Source organism: Numida meleagris, chromosome 4 (genome assembly GCF_002078875.1).
Source record: "Numida meleagris isolate 19003 breed g44 Domestic line chromosome 4, NumMel1.0, whole genome shotgun sequence".
Taxonomy (NCBI): domain Eukaryota; kingdom Metazoa; phylum Chordata; class Aves; order Galliformes; family Numididae; genus Numida; species Numida meleagris.
The window spans coordinates 51,495,791-51,518,019 of record NC_034412.1 but is presented as its reverse complement, the minus strand read 5'-3'; the positions used below and the strand labels follow the sequence as shown (position 1 = coordinate 51,518,019).

Genomic DNA, 22,229 nt, shown 5'->3' with positions numbered 1-22,229 from the left:
TCCTTTCCCCCGTTTTATTTATATAACTTATCCATAAATACTTTATCAAGTTGCCTTTTCTCAGGCTAAGGTATTTCTCTCTTGTAAAAACACTTCGCAGAAAAATCAAAATGATCCAAATCTACAGCCATGTAAATGAGCAAAGTATAAGGAAATCAACCACTGCCTTTATCTGCTTCTACCTACCAAATCTTTGCTGATTTATTTCCCCAGTTGCTTGAGGAATCTATAATAAAAATCAACACAAAAATTCTACCACCACCATCTCTCTGAATAGCCTTAAAAAAAAAATTGCAAAGCAAAACAAGTCAAGTAAGTACAACCTGCAATGACCGGTGACACTTGAGTGGTCTGCCCTGTAACAGCTTTGCTATTGATTGGTTTTGCAAAGATCAGCTTGGTGATCACTGGGCCTGAAGTTGCAGTTCGGGTCTTCTTCGCAATCTGAAATACGGATAAAAAAAGAGCTCAAGTAACTTGAGTGTTTTAGATCTGAATGATTTTTTTTACGTACATCATACAAGAGGGTAACATTAACACACAGAAGTAGAGAGAAATTGTTCATCCCACACTTTACGTCAATTTCTCATGAGTTATCATCTGCGCCACTTGAGAGAGCAAGCCAAAGCACAGCAGCCAAATGCGTTACACTCATCCTATAAGGTCTCTGTACAAATATGCCTCGATTTCAAGGTACCTTATTAGTGTCCTGAAAATAAATCTCACTTGCAGTCTGTCTATATAAAAACATTAAGTTAAAAGCATCAGTCTCAAAATTTGAAGTTTAAAAAAAGTCACCTTTTCAGGCAACCAGGACATAACTTGTTCCTCAAACCATTTCAACCAACTACTGCTCTGAAATGTCTCTTCACCTGTGCTGACATAGCAGCGCACTTCTGCCCTACAAATGGGAGAAAGAATAAGTGGGAAACACCTGAAAGTTTTGGGCATTGGTTAACCAACAGAAAACCAGCTGGCTACACGCAGGTCATTTGCGTACATATCACAGCAGATCCTGTCTCCAGAGGTACTGCTGCACCAGGAATAAGTATGTGCAATCTGATGAGACAGACTGTTTCACCTTCAAGGCTTTTTGTTTAAAAAGTGTTTGGTAACAAAGACTTCCCTGCCTCCCTCCCCACTTTTCCATACTGAAGGGTCTGCTACCAGATGCATTTATCCTAACCATTTCTATAACCTTGGCATCCAGATGGTGAAGGATTCAAGTAAGAGGTGACTTCTTCCCTGGTATGGGATACTGACCAATGGGCCTGTCCCGCATCCCACAGGCACCAGCCACCAACTCCAGCAGTGTCACAGACCCATGACATGGCATCCACATGGGAAGCCACATGCCAAGTTGCAGATCAGCCTTTGCTACCGAAGCGGCTAACCAGAGAAACCTCACACATGTACAAAAATATAACAGCTACTTTCAACAGCCTGAGAAAGTTGCGATTGCTTAAATGGAGCAATTGAGTGGGCTGGATGTTGTGGTTTCCTATACACAGCCCTATTTCTAGCATTTGCTGACTAAGAACACCTCCTTTACAGTAGAGTAACACTGAAGCATTCTAAATATTCTGCAATACATAATGAATTCAGCAATCTCTGCACAAAGACCAAGTGCGAGGCTGTTTCAACTGCCAGCAGCACGCTTGCAGGATGTCTAGGGTAGCCAGAGCTCCACCTGTGATGGGTTTGGACTTCCTGGCCTCGCAAGAAAGGATATGTCTGTGTGCTTGAGCTGTGCCCAGCCAAGGGAAAGGAGCACTCAGCAGCTCCGACACTATGCAGCAACAAAGCACAGACAGCATTTAGAAGATGCCTCGTGCTCCTCTGCATTTAGACTCGAAGTGCTCTTTGGAACATCCACCTTACAATGAAACAGCAAGGAAACCCCCACTCTTTCTGGAGATAGTTAAAGCTTCAAATATAAATTTTTCAAAGAAAAAAGCTTCATTCACAGCATACTTTATAAACATAACTCAAAAGACATTTTAGCATCTCAAGAATTCAGTTTTTTTGCATGTATATAGGGAGTAGATGAACACAATCTGGTAGTATTTTATAAGTCAAACTGCACACATTCTAGTTTCTGATAAATTCCCCACATTTTACCTAATGGATTAGCAATTTCCATTCTGTTGAAGTTAATCCTAATTCTGCCATAGGTTTCAGACCAACTCAGCTGCTATTACCTTTAGTCTCTGAAGCAAGGAGCTGGCTCTGAACTCTACCACCACCTACCAGAACACAAGCACTGAACAGCAGTTGTTTCCCAGTAAGTCATTAACTTTTCTTAAATTACTTGTGTAAACACTGATAAAATACCAGCCAACAACACGAAACATCTCAGAGAAGAGTAAAAATCCCAACACAATAGTCAGTCAATACAAGCAGCCCTGCTCCCTGCAGGCTCAGCTTGCAATACCCTCCTGTTGGTCTAGTGAGGAGGAGTTCTAACATCTTCTAAGAAAAGACCGAATCCCTTCAGGATTTCGGAGACATAGCAAAACCCCAACACGGTTCCCTTGGCCCTCAGAAGCAGGCCACACGCTCCCAGCCTGCTGGCTGCCCCCTGGCAGCGAGCCCTTTTGAGAGCTCTGCTGCAGGAGCTGACAGCTCAAGTGCTTCACTGGGAAATTCATTACCCACTTCAGTATGACTGGAGAAGCCAGAGGAAATAATCAAGAATGACAGACTGCCCCTTTGATGCTTCAGCAAGAGCAAGTTCTCTGGAGCTCCCTGTCATTGCCTATACTAATCACAGAAAGTTAACATTATTCCTCTTTGCCTACGTAAGCAAAGCATGCTCTCCACAAGTTACTTCAAATTAGACTGCAAAAATATTTCCTGTGACAACAAGCTTTTCCATTAGGAAATTATTAATTTAAGAAACACGCTCCAGTCATCTTCTCTGTGAAGAGGGAGAAAGATTAACACGCAAGCATCTCTACTTAAAGGGTTAATTTTTGTGTCTCCGTAAGCACTCCCCACTAACTGAGATTCACAAGCATGCTTCTGTGACCAGACTCTCACTTCAGCTGAGAAACAATGTAGTAGTCACATAGAAAAAGGAATGTGCACACCTTGAACTTACTGCTGGATACAGAACACAACTACCACAAAGAAGCTAACACTCTACATATCCACTCCCTAGATGACCTCATGGGACATCTTCCATATAGCCACACCCTACATAATTTATACTTGGTATAACAGGAAAGAAACACAGAGTCTGGAAATAGAAGAAGATAACAGCATACTTCAGAGAAGATAATAAAAATACTGTGCTAGGAATAGGGATTTTCTGTGGGGTTAGGGAGTACACGACATTATTTTTCCATCATGAGACACCGCCACAGTGCTGGCTTAGCAGTTGTTTTGCCATGGTAGCAATTGTGCTCCACACATGTAGATTTAACTGCTGAAATGCACAGCCAGTTACCACACCAAGACAAGTTCAAGTCAGACCAGTCTAGTGACAGCTGTGGTGGTGGGTCTGGACCTCTGGCTGAGTCATCTGCAAGGCTAAACTTCTGCTTGGTACTGAAGTGCCAGCTAATATACTAGCACAGGGTGATTTTTAAGCTTGCATGCAACCCGGAACCCTAGGCTAAAAGCAGATGTGTTTGCCAAATAGTTTTTTTCTCCACATTCAGGGTAGCGATTTCAAATATATTGTGACAAGCCACCCAGGTCTACAGAAAGGGAAAGCAATAAGCTCCTAAGTACAAAAGAATCCAAAGATCATGCTACGTTTTATACTGCACAGCCTCATAACGCTCAACATTGCAGAGAGGGAACAAGATTACAAGGCACATTCTGCTGGAACTCTATCAACTCTGCCCTTTCTCAAATGCTGAGATATCAAGTGTTACAAATAGATTATAGAAAGTATAATGAATTTCCCTGACCTGAGAAGTTGCTAGTACAGTAATAACGTAAGGAGAATTGTAGAGAGGTTCTTAGTCATCCAAGTCTAGTCTTATCAATTCATTTTTCAGAAACAAGTCCAAATGACGTGCTGCCGTGCATTTGAAAACAACTGAATCACACGACTTAAGTTACACATAACCCTTGGGAAGCAGGGAGGCATTCACAGCTTCCTTTTCCAGTCAGAAGGTGCCAAGAAGCACTGAAAGTTTAGAGTTTCATTCCAGATCGTAGGGTAAATGCATGACTTCATTTTCTAAGCCAGGAACTTGAAGCACGGGTTACCTCCCCTGTCATACATGACAGAGTAGAGTGAATCTCCCACCTAGCCTCATAATAACTCTTTGATAAAGTAATTTTCTACAGGGGTAAGTACTGTCTGGGAGCTGCTTATGTAGCTGTCTTTCCTGCAGTATCAGGCAGTTCCAACAAACTGAACGCTGTCGTCTTGCTTGTCATTTCTATTTCCTCCTCTCCTTATAGGAAGAAAGCAAACTAACAAACAACGAATATCATGAATTAACAATTCAATCCATTTTGCAAAAGGAAGTAAAGATTTAATAACGAGAGACCACAACAAACCAAGTTAATCAAACTGCAAGTAAATTGATTACGAATGGTTTTAAGTCCATTTGTATTAGGTTATATTAAGGAACCTGCAGAATTCCTAATGACAAATAGTAGAGCTCAGTCATTAAATCACTGCTAGCACAAATAATCTCACGCAAGCAGAAGCTCATCACAGGTAAGTTATTTTCTTCTCAGTTTCTTGTACGTGCCAGTTTGCAGTAACTGAAGCTAACAGGAACTGATCCACTCTTACAAGTTTGTATACTGACTCACGAGCAAAGACTATCAAAAGCTGTAATGTCAATAGTATCGTTAACAGTAAGGTGCAAAAAAAGCCATGAAATCTATGAAATAGATGTATTTAAAACAGTCTTAAGTATTAAACATTTTTTCTTGCAGATATAATGTAGCGACAAAGGAGGAAAAGTAGAAACAGGTGCAAGGATCATCTACTGATCTAAAACAAACTATCACAGTGACAGTTGTTCATGCTTGCTTATGAAATACTACCTGTAGAACGTACCACTGCTCACAGTATGCTTAAAAGTTAGTCATTTTACACGCACAGGAAATTTGGCTTGTATACTTGGAGTTTCCTTTCTCATTTTACTCAACTGTAAAAAGTGATTATTTTCCACCATAACCTCCACTGGGTTCCAGCTTTCCTTTCATGATTTTTTGATTTGTGTCTCACCGCCATTTAGAACAAAGTCACTCGTGTTCAGTTCTGCCACGTATCAGATAACAAACAGACCCCTTCGGCTGTTGGCCCATGTCTTTCCAACATATTTTCAGATCCCTTCAGATTCTCTCTACTTTGAATTATCTCAAAATCCGTACCTGAGACTGGAAACAGCACTTAAAAGTGTCCGTCTTACAATACCATCTAGCTGATCAATATATACTGATAAGCTTAAGCAGGTTTAAGGCAGACAAGATGTACCATTTTTGTTCCTTCACAAATGCATTAAGGTTCTTTGGAGACTTTACTTGTAACAAGCTAAATTTAAGAATTTAAGAAGCTAGTTGCTCTTAAAAGAGGAAAGCAGCGTACACTTGGAATAAAGAATGGTAGTCGTCAAAAGTTCACTTCAGTCTTATGGAAACGTATAGAGTTTACTTCTATAAAATGAAAACAATGGGAAAATTCAATACCATGAATTTTGATAGTTAACTTTCTCTGAGGCAAACCCCTAAGATTCAAGACAGTAGCTGGAGATAAAAGGCATGCAATTGTAAATGCATTCACAGATGAAAGAGTGGGCTAAGAGCAGCACTGTACTTTTTATACAAGGAAAGGAAAGGCTGAAAGCAACCTTTCGGCGTGTCAGCCAGTGAAGGAAGTAGGCAATTGTCACACCAACAGAAACGTTTTCGAGAGGTTTCACCAGCATAACTCACTTTACCTGCACTGTTTTTAATTGCTGGGTCTGCAAAACAGAAGGCTGGGCAGCAGTATTTATCAGCTGACTTCCTTGTGTTAAAGCTGAGACACCAACAACAGGTTTCACTTCTGACCGACCTCCAATAACAACCTTGATCTGCTGGCCTTGTACTTTGGAGTCTCCACCTTGGGTTTGGGACGCAGTCTTCTGTGCCTGCGGGAGCTGGCAGCGGGGTAATGCTAAAACAATGGGTTGGCCAGTCTTGCCCAAAGTTGTTACAATTAGTTTTTGCCCATCTGGTTTAATACTCTGATTGCCTATTTTAAGGTCAGTGGTCTTGTTCAGAATAATCTGATTGGCTGATATAGTGACCGGAGTCTGAGCACCAAGTTTATGGAGACCACTTTGAAAGGCAGGCTTTACTATTGAATTTCCTTCACTTTTTACAGTTGGGGTGTTTGCAGTCACGTCGCCCGAGTGATTACTGGGTGCAGTAACTGGTTCTGTGGTGACAGTGGCTGTAGTCGTAACTGAAGCGTCACTGGTGGAGCTTATGTTCACTATTTCTTCCAGTTCTGTTTCCATGGGAATAGAATCTCCCATTGGTGAAGACACGATAACTGCCTCAATGCTGTCATCTTCCACCAGAGTTATACCAGTGTCCATTATTTCCTCAGGGAGCAAGCTGTTTACTTCTGCCGAAACCACCTCCATTTCAGCAGTTGTGGCAGTGATGACTGTAGCAGGTACTGCAACGATAGTAAAAATAAGAAGTTAGCGGCTTCCAAAAATACACATTTTGCAAAGATTTATGAATAAGATTATCAAAAGAAAATGCACAATAACAGAAAAGACTGAAAGTATTGTGCATATGCAAAGGGGGAATATCATGGAAAAAAGAAAAAGCTATCAAATCCTAACACATTTGGCTGAATTTGCTTTCAATAAGAATTTACACCAAAGCTCTTCAACATCATCCATCAAAGTAAAATATAGGCACTGACTTTCTGCTTATTACCAGTCCACTTTTGGCAATTTAGCATGCCTAAAGAAGTGTTCCCCCGAAGATGGGTACCTTGTTTGCACAGACATTTAGGCTTACTGAGATACAGAGCAAGAAGTAAAAAGCTTTACAAATCCAAAAGATGATGATTTATTTTGTCGTATGTGTCAACACCTACTAGCAAGGTGCCCTGCCTCAGAGACTTTTTTTCCATTCCAGAAGACAACATTCATTTTCTTCTCATTTCAGAAATCTCATGCAAGCAAACAGCTGTCTGGCAATGGGCTCTGTTAGCCCCAGAAGCTCTATCAGCAGCCTACCTTGGGACCAAGGAAAACTGCCCTTCCACCACAAGGTGAGTGGTAATTCCTCTCTGCTGGCAGAGAAAAGTGCATCTCAACTGTTTTCTTCATACTCACAAGAAAATATAAATCTCAAACTCATGATCAACTCATAAAATTTTCTAAAAGCAAAACAAACATCATCCTGAAGGATAGCAGGTTTTGTCTTTTTTTTTTTTTTGAGTGGATTAGTATGAATGCTCAACTTATCCACATTAAGTTTCACATGACAAACCTTAAAGACATTGTTGGAGATAGCTGCACTTATCACTCCCACTAAAACTTTATCACTGTCAGACTAAAAACAGATGAACTTATTATGGCACTTCCTTCATTTGCTGACTCCGTCAGCACACTTGGGCACTACATGGGAGTCTACGCTGCATGGATATACACACTCCACACGCTTGAGTACTTCTGCTAAGTGCAAGAGGACAAGATCCTCACAAATCCAGTTTCCTCCTTTCTAGGAAAAGCAGACACAAGTTGTATGTACCTAGGTGACATACATAATTAAGGAACTATGCTGCTAAAAACACATAACAAATGCTGGGGTGACAACTGACTCATGCGGGGTCATCGTGGTTGGATTTTGCAGACTGGTAGGTAATCATAGAACAGCTGCATTTCACCCACAAAGTACAGGGATGAGGGAAAACCAACCTGCCACAGTCTACCTTGTCTACATATTGAGCTTAGAAAGCCACGCTGGTTGAGTCACTGGACCCTACTGATCTCAGCAGGTACCATCCTATTTCCACTCAGCTCCGAGTACAAGCTGTATCACACTGCTACCAATATTCAAGCATCCTCAGCTGTGTAAGAACTTGTTCAGATGACTTACAGTCAAACTTGCACACAGCTCACTTATTGGCAGACATTTAAATGTCTGTTTTTTTGATGTAACTGCCAGAAATACCTCCTCTTGGAGAGCATTTATCCCATAGTAATCAATTAAGGCTGTTCTGGCATGCCAGCCCTCATAACTAGTGCTAGAGGCAACACCTTACTCCTAAGGACACATTAGCAATGTTAGTATCACTTTGCTGTCTTGGTTAACTGCATACAAGGTAACAGAAGAATTGGAATAGGAGAAGTGGACTGTTTTTGTATACACCGAGACCACTAGCACTTTTTTTGGCTTGTGCTGTTTTATTTTCTCCTCATCCTTCCCCTTCAACCTAAACAGGATCATGCCCTAAACCTTACAATTCAGAGCTATTCTGTACAAAAAAATCCCATCATGCCATTCTTCTCCTGAAAGGAGGAAAGGGCTTGGATCCAGATGCTAGACTCTTAAGGTCAACCACAATCCAAATAATGATTGTCCCTATGTTTGAAAATAAGAGAATCATCTAAAATCAGGCAGTGGAAAAATCAATTCAGTAACAACATGCTATTTCAAATGATTTACATTTAGAAAGCATACTTATATGCTGTTCCCTAAAAGAAAGGTCGGTCGTAGGATCTTTTAGTAATATAACCATAATGAATTTAAATAAATCCAAGCAGATAAACAGAAACTTATTTCTCATATTCTTTGTGCCCATGCCACAAGGCAGTAAATGGTTGTTAAACACCTTTATCTAGTTCAATGAAAACTTAAATGGACATGCAACAGAATTTCAAACAGTACTGACTTCTAACCTCCTGCATTTCACGATACAGACAGAAAATAAATACACTTCTTCATGTTTGAAATTAAAACCTTCTAAGTTAGAAGATGAGAAACGTTACACGTTTTTGTACACATGTACAACAAGGTCTTTTGAAGTATTAGGTCTCATTATTTTACAGATGGCTTTCACTACTGTATATAGGCTACTGTCCATCAACAACAGCAAGGAAAACACCAAACAACTTACTACTTCTATTTCTTCATTGTTTACTCAACTGAAATAGATGCATGAAATGAAATGAGGAAATCTTATCCTATCTAATATGAGAATCTGCTGTCATCAAAAGCTGCTTCGACATCCCAGAAGATTCTTATTTTACTTCTAGGTATTTGCCCAGGACTTCTCAACAATTCAGCTGTTTGTTTTTTTCAAATTCATTCACAAACATACTGCTTACATTTTTTGCTTCTCTACTAACATGATTTCCAATAATAAGGCATGCCAAACTCTTGAAGGATTCATTACTAAGTATTTACACATATTCCATTGAAAACCCTAAGAGAATTGTTTAAACCAAATGAGTGGATAAGCACACTATGAAATTAGCTAACTCCACAAAGACTGTACAAACAGTTCTGTTAACAGATCATTTTAGCCTACAGAACAAAGCTAATGCAAGAAATTAAAAGCTCTTGAAAAAAATATGTATAATGAAGATTTGTTCATTAAGATTCTATCCCAGCACAGGACATAAAATTACCTAAATGCATCAAAAAAATAATTAGGGACTGAAGCGTATCAGCAGCAAGCTCTAGTACCAATGGCTTTTAGAAATTACTTCGTCACCTTCTTTTGAGAATGGAGGCTGCATGTAAGAGATTAGGGACAGAAGTTCAGCCTGAGTGGCACACTTGTACCCACCTTACTGACTGCAGACCTATATTTGATATTCATAAAAAAGAAGATTGAAAGGAACGACTTGAAAATTGTTGTTGCTTAACATCATATTCCAATACTTCTGAATCGTATACTTGTTTCTCAAAATCCTTACTAAGCTAAGGTGCTTTTTTTCCTCGTTTCTCCATTTGTTTGATTTTAATTACACTGCAAATAAACTGCGGAAAAAAACTGATCACCATATTTGTATCAATATAACCTCATGAAGATTAAAGCAGATTTATAGATAGGAGGATAAAATGCAATGACTGTTGGCAAAATACAGAATGGAGATAAGGGTTCTGACAGATAGCCATGTACTTAGATCAAGGGTCCCCTCACTACTCGTACCTCCTGCTTCCCCTGGTTTTTTTCAGGCTTGGGGGCACTCAGCCTTACGAAAACTTCTGTGTAACCCTACAGGTTCAAGAAGATTGACCAGGCCTGTCTGAAGGTGTTAGTAATGCTACTTATAAACCAATTTCAGAAATGTCATTTCACCAGTAGAGAAGGAGACTGAATGAGAAACACCTCCTGTATCCACACCCAACACGAAGTACAAAAACAAAAATGCAAAACAAAGAAAATCCAAATCCAAAAGCTTCATAAATACATCAAGTACAACAGAGCCCCTGAAGAACTGAGATTGCCTTGCGATGAACAGAAGCACTGCCAGGTGGTAAGCAGTGCAAGTACAACCAAGTATCTTTGCCAGATACTGGAGGAAGCAGCCATTTAGATGTGGGATAGAGGTGCACCCTTAGATAAAGCATTATTAAGAGCCAGCAAGGGCAAGTGCACTGAAATTGTTGAGCTACCCCTAGTCTGATGAGGTCAGTCATCCCCAGTGCATTTGTCCAAGGACAAATTGTATAGAGATGTCTAGCATATAGAAAACTAGTTGCTTCATCTCCAACCACCAACAGATGCAAATATTACCATACAATCACTACTACAATTTTCTTCCTGAGGGGTGAAAAACCAGGAAACAGTTTTGCAGGTCCCAAAATACAGAAAATAAACTGCTCAGAATCTTTGCAGTAATGCAGTTACAAGTACTTCGATTCACCCTTGTCTTTTCCATAGATCAGTGAAGCTACAAAAAGATGATCAGCTTTTAAGATAATCCAGGCAGATGCCCATTAATTTGTGAAGTGGAAGGCAGAACACCAGTATAGCTGTAGTTTTTTTTTCTCTCAAGTGATTTATAAGAGTGTGTGCACATGGGGGACAGTGGGACTGGATACTAGAATTGTATCAATGGTGGAGAATTAATACTGGCCAACCAAACAGCTAATTGTTCGCTGCAGGTCAAACGGACTCAAAAAGACAGCTGGAAAAAGGCAAAACAAAACTGTGTCAATGGTGCACAGATACAACAGGGGCAACATTTAGAGGCGTGTTTTTTTTTTTTCCCACCACCACTTGAGATGAAGGTGAGCTGAGGACTGTCTACAGGCTGTGGCTCAGATTTGAGTATTTTATAACTCAGAAATCCCTGCAATATTCATATGAAGTTACAGTAATAAAATCAGCATATTCCTAGACGATTTATTGAGTAAGGGTTAAAAGTAACATTCATTTATTCTTGTGGTTTATCCTGGCAGGCAGCTGAACACCGCACAGCCTTTCACTCACTCCCCCTTTCCCAATGGGATGGAGGAGAGAATTGGGAAAATTAAAAAAAAAAAAAAAGAGAAAGGAAGTAGAACTTGTCAGTTGAGTTAAAAACTCAGACAGAAAAGGAAGAGAGAAATTTACAGTAATACAGACACAAAACAAGTGATGCACAACAATTGCTCACCACCCACTGACTGATGCCCAGCCAGTCCCAGATCAGCAGCTGCCTCCCTGGCCAACTCCCCACTTTTTTATATACATATTTTTTCACATGATTTCACGTGGCCAAATCCCTTTGGCCAGTTTAGGTCAGCTGTCCTGGTTCTGTCCCCTCCCAGCAAATTGTGCTCCCCCCACCCTCTCACTGGCAGGACAAGAAGATAAAAAACCGAGATGTCCTTGGCTCTGTGCAGCACTGCTCAGCAACAACTGAAACATTGCTGTATTATCAACATTGTTTTTCTCCTAAAGACACAACATAACACCATACCAGACACTATGAAGAAAGTCAGCTCCATCCCAGTTGAAACCAGGACAATTTCTAAATCCATTGAATGGAACAGAGGCAAGAGAAGGAGGAAGTAGGGGAAACACAGAACAAATCCTTGACGATTATTATTCACTTCCATTTACTTAAGCTATTCATTTAGAAAACTTCAGATACTTTCAGCCACGTGCAATGGAAGTTTAGGTGCTCTCATTCTTCTTTATTTTTCAGGTTTTGCTCACCTGCACTCTCTAACAGTAGCAATATGGCACATTCCACAAGGCTGTCTAGCAGAAAAATATCTTTTTTTAAAAAACCTTAACACTTAAAGATTAAGTAGTTTAAAATCGCTGAACAGCAACTAGTTGGAAGCTCCTCCCCCTAAAAAGAAGAGATTTAAGTACTACTCAGTAGGAAAAACGCAATAGCAATTCATTCACCTGTTCCTATTCCCCTTCCTAATCTTCCAGCATGTAGGACACAAAAAGAAAGCATCTTGCAATTCTATGACCTTGGAACAGTTACTAAGTTCTCCATACTGCGGTCATTGACATAAATGCTACAAAAGAGCAAGGACAGTTGGAGCACAGTTAACCAAAAAGCACCCAGAGGAATAGAAATTGTTCTGTCGTGGACGCAGTTTAAAAAAATAAACATATTTTACTGAAGTTTAGCAGAAATCGTGTTCCATTTGCCTTGAAACAGGTATGTTTTATCAACATAAAGATATGAAAAACCAATGCCTTAACCATGAAGTCTTCAACCGATCATACTCAAAGCCTAGGAAGTGATGCGTGCAGCATGACCACACGGCCATTCTTCACCACAATCCCTCTGATACAAACATGCTGCAAGACTCAACAATCCCATGACCCGCCACTGTTTTCTTCACAGCAAAATGAATTCTCACACGCAAGGAATCACAGCGTGCTACCACAGAAATTAGATTATACACACAGAGTACAAAAGCAGTTCTCACAATAGAAGTAAAAGTCCTTAAATATAGTACATGACCAAAAATCCCCATGAGTCAGAAAACCTTTCATGCGAAACAGAAGCTCGAAGGAAAGAGGGGAAAAACACAAGTTTTTCATGACAGCAGTACATCATACAAGTCATCAATGCTTGAACTACATTACACATATATGCGAGTGACCTGCTATCTAGAAAACAGTCCTTTTAAAACAGATCTAATCTGGATTGGACAATCCCCTTTTCACCACAAGAACCATTGGTACACTGCCCAAGTGTATCATTAAGTATGAAACAAGATTAGCAAGAAAGATGTTTCTCCTACTCTTGATTACAAAAGCGTACTGAAAAGCATTACAAATAATATAAAAGAAAAAAACCAAAACCAACAAAAACCAAAAACCATCCCAGGCACTTTCCCAGAATGACTCCTATCTAGAAAACTAAACCACTTTAAGGTCAAGTTACTTTTCTATGCATAGCTCACAGCTGTTACCCAGCTTTCACATGCTAACTAAATGTTCATCAAGAAGGTAGCAAAACCATGTCATATTAGTAACGTTAGTCTGCACTTCATGGCGTATCTACATTTCAAATTGCACATATCTGTAGTTTTTCAAGTAGTCAACACTTTCTGTGTTTGCTAGTTGTAGCTTGTAGCAAGTGGAAAACTTGCACTCATGCCTGCTTCTGAAGATTAACCATGATCAGCTGATGGTAAATCTGCTCCTCGAGGGCAACTTAGTGCCCTTTGAGGGTCTATTCCTTGTTGGTGCCAAGAAAACTCTGGCTTATGCTTAACAGCAAAACTACTACTGTCTTGGGAACACTGCCTGTCAATCTAACAGCACTCCTTTCTGCATGTACATTGATACACGCATATTTGAGAAGTGACTGGCACGTCCAAGTGAAGTAGGCAGAAAAAAAATTAAATAATTAGGATATCAATTTATGCTCCGATTACTAACAAATAAAAGTTTGCATGAAGGAGACTCCATACCCACCTCCACATTCTCCTCTTCTCTTAGGAAGGAGTGGTGTAGCGATGAGGCTTAGCACTGCATGCTCAGTGCACACCCTCCTATTGCAACCTTCCAGGAAAGACCTGGATATATAGAATATTCATTGCAGCAGAACACTAAGTGTCCCCATTTGCCTTCTGTAACTGGAAACAACAATCTGCTACCAAGTAGACCTTCAGTGCAAACTAAAAGATAGAAACTAAAAAAAGATCAGAATATTTCCCTTCTCCCTCCTTTGGCTTGCACTGCCAATTGCCCTCATTTTCATGGTAATACAACAGCACAAACTTTAAAAAAAAAAAGTCCCATGTTCTTATGATCTCACGTGATCATTAAATACATTTTGCAGGTGTTCATTACCACAAATAATCCAAGTTTTGTGTCTGTAGATTTTGTACATTTAAGGAAGCATTTCATAATAACCTCAGGCTCTATGCAAACTTTGTGGTGAGACCGAAAGAAATACCCATACAATAACATCGACATAAAATTTCTGGAGCACTGAGGAAGCTAAAAGTAATGCATTAGGAATCTGATATCAAAATGAGTATGGATGTAGGAAACTTAGCTCAACTGAAAAGCTAACAGAAAGGTAAAAGCTATAGGCCCAAGAAACACAGATTTGAGAAAAAGTGCTTCTTTCCAGTCTTCTAAACATAGCTTGAAATAAAGGTTTTGCTTTCCAAGCTGAGGATGCCTCCTGAATGCCAGCCGACAGAAGAAGTCAGACCACATGGCGCTATCGCCCCAAACACACACTGGAAAACAAGCAGCACAGAAGCTGCCATCGCAGGCTTGATATCCAGCTCCCCACAGACTGCTAACAGGTGTTATCATACCAGGCACCTTTTAAGGTTAGGCTCACTGCCAACAATTTCTGCAAGAGTGTATTTTAGTCTTGTATTTACGTGCAAAGGTTCATCGTAATGGAGCCATAAACCATCCACTTTACTGAGGCTTGGCAAAACCAGAAGCACAATGGTTACGCAGCGCGTTACATGCATACTTCAGCACCACGGCCCCACCAGGATGCAAAATACATCACCCAGCTTACTCTAACTGAAACAAAAACACGTGCGATGCTGATTTCAGCATGGTAATTCACTTCCAAAAATACACTACAACGTGGCACAGGAAAGCGTTTTTTATTAGCGACTCACAGAATTACAGAATCTCAGGGGTTACGTGTCTTAAGTAACTACTTTTAATCTCTAATTTCTTTTAACTTTTACAAGTAGATAGAAATCTGAGATCAACCTGTAATGCTTTCAAGAGAGTGCTGTCAGGATTCAGAGAGTAGTGAAAGTTGTAATAGCCTCTACTGCTTATCTTATCAGTGTGAGTTAGCTTTCTTCAGTTTTGAGTACAACTGAGCAATAGAAGAAAGGCAACAACATCTCTATGAAGAGTCAGGTTGCAATAATTTGCCAGAATCCTGCATATCTAGCTGCAGATCTCAGCGGCTCTACCGGCCTTAAACACAACAATGCTTCCCAAGTGCAGAAGTCTATCTACTTGCAGAAGGACCGAGCTGAAGATAAACAGCTTGCCTGCAGGCAAATCATGATTTGGCTTTGATGCCAAAAACATAATTACTCCTCCCTTACACTTAAATCTCTAGATAGAAGACTTTCATACTGCTTTTGAAAGAAAGTGATTCGAATAACCACATTGCACAGCATCTGGCTTGCTTTTGTGGAATCAATTCCACGTGAAGATTTTGAGACAAGATATCAATACAATAGGAGAAATGGGAATTTCAGTGAAATCTTGGTTTCTGCGCCGCAAGTATATGGGCCACTTCAAATTCAAGCTTCTCAGATGTCTGAAGATGGTAACGCAAATGGCTGAAGAACTGAAGAACTTCTGGGCATAAAACATATAGTGATGAGTTTTCCTCAAGAGTTTGTAAGCAATCTGACTGTTAAGTTTTTCAGACAAAAACTTGAAAAACATTTTACACACAGCGAACTAGCCAGAGAGGCTTGATACACACAGCATACCTGATAGCTTTTTTGTTTTCAACATCATGGACACAACACAGAGATACTCTCTGTATCTTATTCCATCTCTGCAGATGCTCTATTCGCAGCACACAAAAGACACCTGCAAGAAAGAGTTCTCTGCATGTGCCCTCTGTGCTGCTCCACATATCCCCTCCCGGCCTCACAGGACACTCTTCCCAATTGCACTTTCACAGCAAACATATTGATAGCCAGACAAGTCACCACCATGCTGAGTTGAAATGGATCCACAAGGTTCGTCTCATTCACAGAATAAAAGAAAAATTAACGCAAGGCCTCGTGTTTCTCCATGGAAAATGTTTTCATCTTTCAAGATCGCCAAGCTCATTGCTTGCTTCTTTCCTCACCGACAACAGCTCTTCGTATATTAGAAAAGCATTTGCAAACTGCCAATTCACAGTTTCTGTAACAGGAGTTCAACAGTGTTACACATTGTGAGACACTGAAGCCGACTGTGCAGAAACAATCCCACCTTGGCAGGTTACTTGCTGTGACTCAGCATGGTGAGAGCACAACGTACTCCAATCAGCCTGTGTCAACCTCTCGAAGTCCACCAGAGCCCAGCTCAGGACACGTACCAAACACGCACCTAACCAAGTTTTATTAAAGTCAACACCCAACTGCATCTATAGAACCTATAAGCAACTATGGGACATTTGTGCAAAACTGTACAACACCTGCATTGCTGAGGGTAGCCCAGGTTCTGATCTGAACAACTAAGAGTTGTTCTATTAAAAAAAAGCTGATTTTACAGCTACAAACAAATTACAAGAATAAGCAAGAGTAACTCATTAGGACAATGCCATCGAAACTTGATTTGAGAATGCAGGACGACCAGCCAGAAGTCAAAGCTTTTTAGATTCAGCCTACATGAATTTCTAGACGCAACACCCAAACTCATCTACCCCTCCAATGGAGAGGTGGAGCTCATATATATCCCCCAGTTGTTCCAGTAGCCATCCATTGTGAAAACACACCTGCAGCCTCCCTCTTTCAAGTTTTCAGCTTCCTTCTGGGAGACTCCATATCTCACATCCAACTGTTAATTTTTTCTTCACAGGTAACAAAGCAACAGCCTTTCCTCTATCACTGTAGTCCTTCAATGGACTACAGCTTTGCTACTCCCTAAGGTTGCAGCCAGTTTGCAGCACCAACACCAAACTATTCTGTGGGAGGAGGAAAACCAAACATGGCTACTTGGTTTAACGCTCCAGAAATTACCGCAAAAAACAGAAGAATTTTAGTTCAAGAAAATCTTGATTTAACTATATAAAAATACAAGCCTTGTAGTCCCCACAGATTCTTATCTTCTAGATAATGCAGGTGGCACACAATATCTGCCCATGCAATGCAGAACCAAGCTACAGGTCAGAAGTGGAGGTCACTTGATAATGTAAGTTAGATAAAAAAAAAAAAAGAAAGAAAGAAGCCTTAGAGAAATCATTTGATTGGGTCATTTTATTCAACAACAATAAAAAACACCTCATTTTCTTGTTTACCGTGTTTTCCCAAGTTCCTTTTTGCCAAGTTCATACAGGCACACACCAAACGTCCCAGGCAACTGAAACTCACAAAGATCAATGGTGTAAAAGGTCTGAAAACAATTCTAAAGAAACACTTCACAGTCAGTGTTTCATTTGGTAGGAAAGCCTTCACAAAAGCATATGCACACCCAAGGTTTGTTCAGGACTATTAACATAATATCAAATTTAAGACCACAACCATGTGTAGGTCATCAGTGTACTACAATTCTCCTAATTAATTACCATCCTTCTATGTGACTATTTCAATAATGGGCAAAGCAGTGTCCTTCATTTCACATATTCCTCATTTCCTCAATCTCTTTTGTGCTTCACGTTTTGTCTCAAAAATTACAGGGTTTGTTTTGTCATAAAGCAAAGAATTACAAAATCACTCAGCAGTGCATTTCTTCCAACAGAGAGTCTTTTGTTTAAGCTTACTGAGCTAGAGATGGCCTTAAAAATACAGTCACAAGAAACCCAAAACGTTAACTCTTAAGAAAGCTATGATTAACAAAGGTCAGTGGAAAAATTAATAAACTAAGCTCACAAACTCACTATGTTTGTATATGTTACAGCGAAATGAATGCAAATCACTATGACACAATAAGAAAAATTATACACGTGAAACAAAATCATTTCCATTCTCTTCACAAGGTGAGACAGGGAGGGAGCCTGTCTATTTCTCAGAAGATCACAGTTTAGATTTATCGAAGACAATAACAAAGCAAATTGTTGCAAGGGAAAACAACCTTACTCCTTATCAGATGCTGTATACAGAACTCATGTAAGTAGCAGGTTTTTTTTTTTCCCCTCCAATCTGTTAAAAGGAATACTAAGAAGAACCATCAAGTGCTTCACCTAAAGAGACGTTTTTATGTTCTTCGTCATAAATTCATCTGGCTATAGTTACAAAAATTAAAACAGTTCCCAAGGCAACCATAATTCGCTCAAGGTGCAGCATCCTCTTGCCATTACTCCATGTGGGTAGAATGAGCAAGCTACCCCTAATTAGGGGTCTTTATGGGTTTAAAGTACCAGTTATCACATGCAAGGCACAAGATAGTTCTACATTACACAGGAAATATTTCAGTTTGTTTTTAATGGGAGAAAATATTAGGCTGATGTCACTTCTGCCACGTTTATTATAGAAGTGCTAGCCATTTTCTTAAGAATGGCTGGAAGAAAAAAAAACAAAACAAAAGAAAATGAACTTGCCCACAAGCCACTTACGAAGAAAATCTCCTGTCCTTGGCCAGTTATGGCTAATTCAAGCTTCCATTATAATTTTAATAAGAACAACAGTAGTGAAACAATCTTATCTACCAAGAAACTGGCAATTACATACTAATAAAGTAAGCATCTGCTCCAATTTTCAGGTTGTTAACAGTGCAAAACAGAGGAATATCCATCTTTTCACTGTTATTTCAGACAGCACTTTCTGTGCATTTGACCACTGTGTGCATATCATCAGCAGTATTATTGTCTTGTACTCAAATTCCCTGGTAGTACTCAGTAGGCACTATTGCTAAAGCTCTCCTGTCTTCCTTTGGCATCTGCCTATTCATTTCCATCCAACATGTTCCTTCCTCACTGTGCTAGCAAACATTTGTGTAGCTGCAGGGGTGGAACAGATCGAGGAATGGAGCTGGGTTAGATCTAGCCATCCAAACCCAAACCAGGCTGTCACAACCCTGCTTTCCCCACACTGCTGACACGGGTGTTCAAGTGATGTCTCATGCAACCACTGCCATGCATTAACACAGGAGGGCAACTACTCTGCAATGCTGCAAACAGATACTGGTGTGTTAGCACGGTGAGAACTTGGCTCAAAGTCTGCGAGCACCAGAACCACGGCACAGTCCATGATGCAATGGGGTAAGGGTACCAGGGAAGCTTGGCATTAATGCTCCTTGCGCAGCTTCTGCCTGCTAGAGCTACTTTGGCTCAGCAAGGGCTTTGGGAGAACCAGAAAGCCAGTTCAGAGCAAGCAACAGGAGCAGAAGATGGGAGTACTACCAACGCCCAGGGGTGGCAGGCCACCAGACTACATCAGGCCATCTGGTGCAGATCCACTCCAGCTTAAAACAAAACCCATATTAGTATTAACATAGATGAGTCTTTCACTGTGTGGACTATGCAGAGCTGTCTAAGTGTTTAAGCACAATACGAGAGAAGGAGAAGCATGAAAGAGGAAGGAACAGAATCAACATCAAGAAAGTAGCAAGACGTGCTCATGGGATCAGGGAGGTGCGTAGCTACATTTTTTCTAAGTCTTCTAAATAAAAGGGAGAGTAATACTTAGAACAAAAGGTAAATTGCAAGTGAAAAATTACAAAAACTGGCAGGAAATCTCTGAATATATGTACCTGGAACTCATGTGATGGATCAGAACATAGCCCAAAGGCATGAACATTACCCAAGGCTGGGCAGCAACATCTTTGATGGCAGAAGTATGGCTTGTGAAGGGGACTGACACACAGGTTGGAGGAGCTGCTAGTCTTTGTCCGAATCTGGAACATGAGAAACGTGAACCTCTCAAATTGTGTTGCTATGTGACCCCGTTATCAACCAATAAGTTATTCTATAAGTCTCCTTCTTTCTCACACAAGACAAACTGACGTTTTCTAATATTATAAAGCTTGCAAGATGACTCATAGGCTGTACTGAGGACTCCATGCTGCTTTACATATTTTGAGCTACTATATTTGAAGCTACTCAAGACAAGCCCTAGAAGCAAGCTTTCTAGAAACCGTTATCCACTTGTCTTTGGGAGGTCCTAATAAGGATAAAACCAAGAATTTATCTCTTAGGCACTTGTAATGGATCCCAGAACTGCAGCAAACAAATTCGTTTGGACATCACAAGTTTTTCTAACTAGGTGTGAAGAAGGAAGTCACCACTGCTACAGTACAGGGAGGGAAGAGAAGCAAGAAACAGTTTGTTGCAAAAACAGAAACTAACAGCCCTCCGTAGTTTGCCTTGCTTCATTTCCCATAAAATATTTTTCCAACAGGCAAGAGGGAAATGAATCCAAGGGGCTTAGAGCAATTGCTTCTTAAAATCTAAAATAAAAAAGACGTATGAGGTACTAGTGCCTCTGAGTCTGAAATCCCATAGCTCTCCACACTTTCAGTTCACCTGTGGTTAGCAGATACTCGATCTGAAACCAGTTAGTTACAGCTTCTTCTGAGAAAACAAGTTGAACTGTTCAGAGCGTTCAGCGACAAACCATCTGAGCTGGGCTGTGCACAGTAGAATAAGCAAAACAAACAGTAGATAGCTGTGAGATGTAATCTGAACAATTAACCTTGCATATAAGCTGCTCAAACTGATAGCTCTACAGCCAGCGTAGAGCACATTTTCAACTCGCAGGATTAGCTGGGCCCTGTTTTCTAACACGCTCCTCCAGTTAGCCTTTAGGAGTGCTTTGCTCATGGAGCAATACACACATTAATCTGTTGGTTAGTGCAAATCTGTGCAAGGCACACAACCACGTCATTCCTTACCATGCACACATCAGCTGGATGTTTTAGGGAACAAAATGAGACGGCTAAAGCATTTTGTGAGGGAACTCCTCTGCCAGAGGAAACACTCAGCTGATAACTCACTGTTCTTCTTGCCTCCACTATGCCAGAAAGCTACTGTGAAAAAGGTTACCACAGGTGGAAGGCTTTGCTGCTACTACCAGCTTTAGGTAAACACTGCAAAGCGCACTCAGAATGATTCTGCCACGTTCACCATTTGCTGTAAGAACTGTGCAGCAGTTCAGAAGGCCAGACCTGTGAGGGCTCACCTCACTGTCTGCCCCTCCTCGATCGCAGATCTCCATCCTGGAGCATTCCGCAGGCGCAAGTTTCATCCTGACAGGCGATCCCATATGCTTTGGAACCCGAAGCCCTCACACAGAACGTTACGTAATTAGCAGACGATGTGCTGACAAGCCAAGGCCGCAAATAATTAACACCGCACTCCGACCACCGGCACAAGCGACGCCGTGGGGAGCCGGGACCCGTCCAGCAGGTGCTCGAGTCCGAGGGACGCGGGGTCAGGTACCGCTTCCGCACCTGCGCTGCGGGAGCGCGGAGCCGGGCTGCTCCGTCCTCCCCGGGGCCGGCATCCCGCAGACAAAGGGCGGCCGCGCTCCGGGAACTCGGGGCTCTCCAACCCGCTCCGCAACCGGGCGCCGCGGTTCCGCCAGGCCCCGCCGCCCGCAGGCCCGGCCCGAGCCCCGCAGCCCTCCGCGCGCGCGCCCCCTCCCCCCGACGACCGCTCCGCTCCGTTCCGTTCCCCCCGGGGCCTCCCCTCAGCGGTGGCGGCGCGGGGGCGGCCGGGAGCCGCCGGCCCTATTTCGAAAGATCCGCCATTTTCACCCCGTCACCGCCGCCCGCCCGCCCCCGCCGCACCTGCCCCCGGCGCCCGTCCTCCCGCTCCGGTACCGAAGGGCCACCACCCCTCGCGGCGGAGGGCAGAGCGCGGCGCTCCTCCGCAGCCCGTTGCGTAGCCCCGCGGCGGGCCGGGCCTGCGGCCTGCCGCCGGCTGTCAGCGCCCCGCCGCTCCCGACCGCCGCTCCTTCCCTCCCGCCGCCGCTTTCCCGCCCCTCGGCACTCACCGGGCGGGCGGGCGCTTCCCTGCCGCCGCCTCCTCCTCTTCCTCGCTCCGCGCCGCGCTCCGGTGCCGCACCCGGCGGCGGCGGCGGCAGTGCCCGCGAGGAGCCGCCGCGTTTGTTCAAAATCACGCGCCCCGCGCCGTTCCCCCGCCGCATCCCATAATACTGCGCCGCGGCGCCCT

At 41.9% G+C, this 22,229-nt stretch overlaps 1 protein-coding gene and 1 long non-coding RNA gene across 10 annotated transcripts in view; one reads left to right on the top strand and one right to left on the bottom strand.

Moving 5' to 3' along the window:
- Positions 1-22,206, bottom strand: part of LIN54 (lin-54 DREAM MuvB core complex component) — a 38,892-nt gene extending 16,686 nt beyond the window's left edge. For 2 of the 7 annotated variants that reach the window (XM_021396906.1, XM_021396912.1), the window contains exons 1-3: positions 22,051-22,206; positions 5,916-6,643; positions 324-444 (exon numbers count right to left, since the gene is read on the bottom strand). In XM_021396906.1, the coding sequence (XP_021252581.1) occupies positions 324-444; positions 5,916-6,608 (814 nt within the window). In that variant the 5' untranslated portion in view covers positions 6,609-6,643; positions 22,051-22,206. Of the gene's footprint in view, positions 1-323; positions 445-5,915; positions 6,644-11,597; positions 11,618-19,807; positions 19,952-21,234; positions 21,580-21,844; positions 21,989-22,050 lie in introns of those variants that run through there. The other 5 variants (XM_021396908.1, XM_021396907.1, XM_021396909.1 and 2 more) reach the window with 5 other exon arrangements.
- LOC110398888 lies at positions 6,552-15,757 on the top strand. 3 transcript variants are annotated; one of them, XR_002438724.1, is made up of 4 exons: positions 6,552-6,640; positions 7,147-7,252; positions 10,217-10,472; positions 12,371-15,757. It is a non-coding gene; the product is annotated as an uncharacterized LOC110398888 (long non-coding RNA). The 3 variants fall into 3 exon arrangements; XR_002438722.1 differs by lacking the exon at positions 10,217-10,472; XR_002438723.1 differs by lacking the exon at positions 12,371-15,757 and having other exon boundaries at positions 10,217-11,588.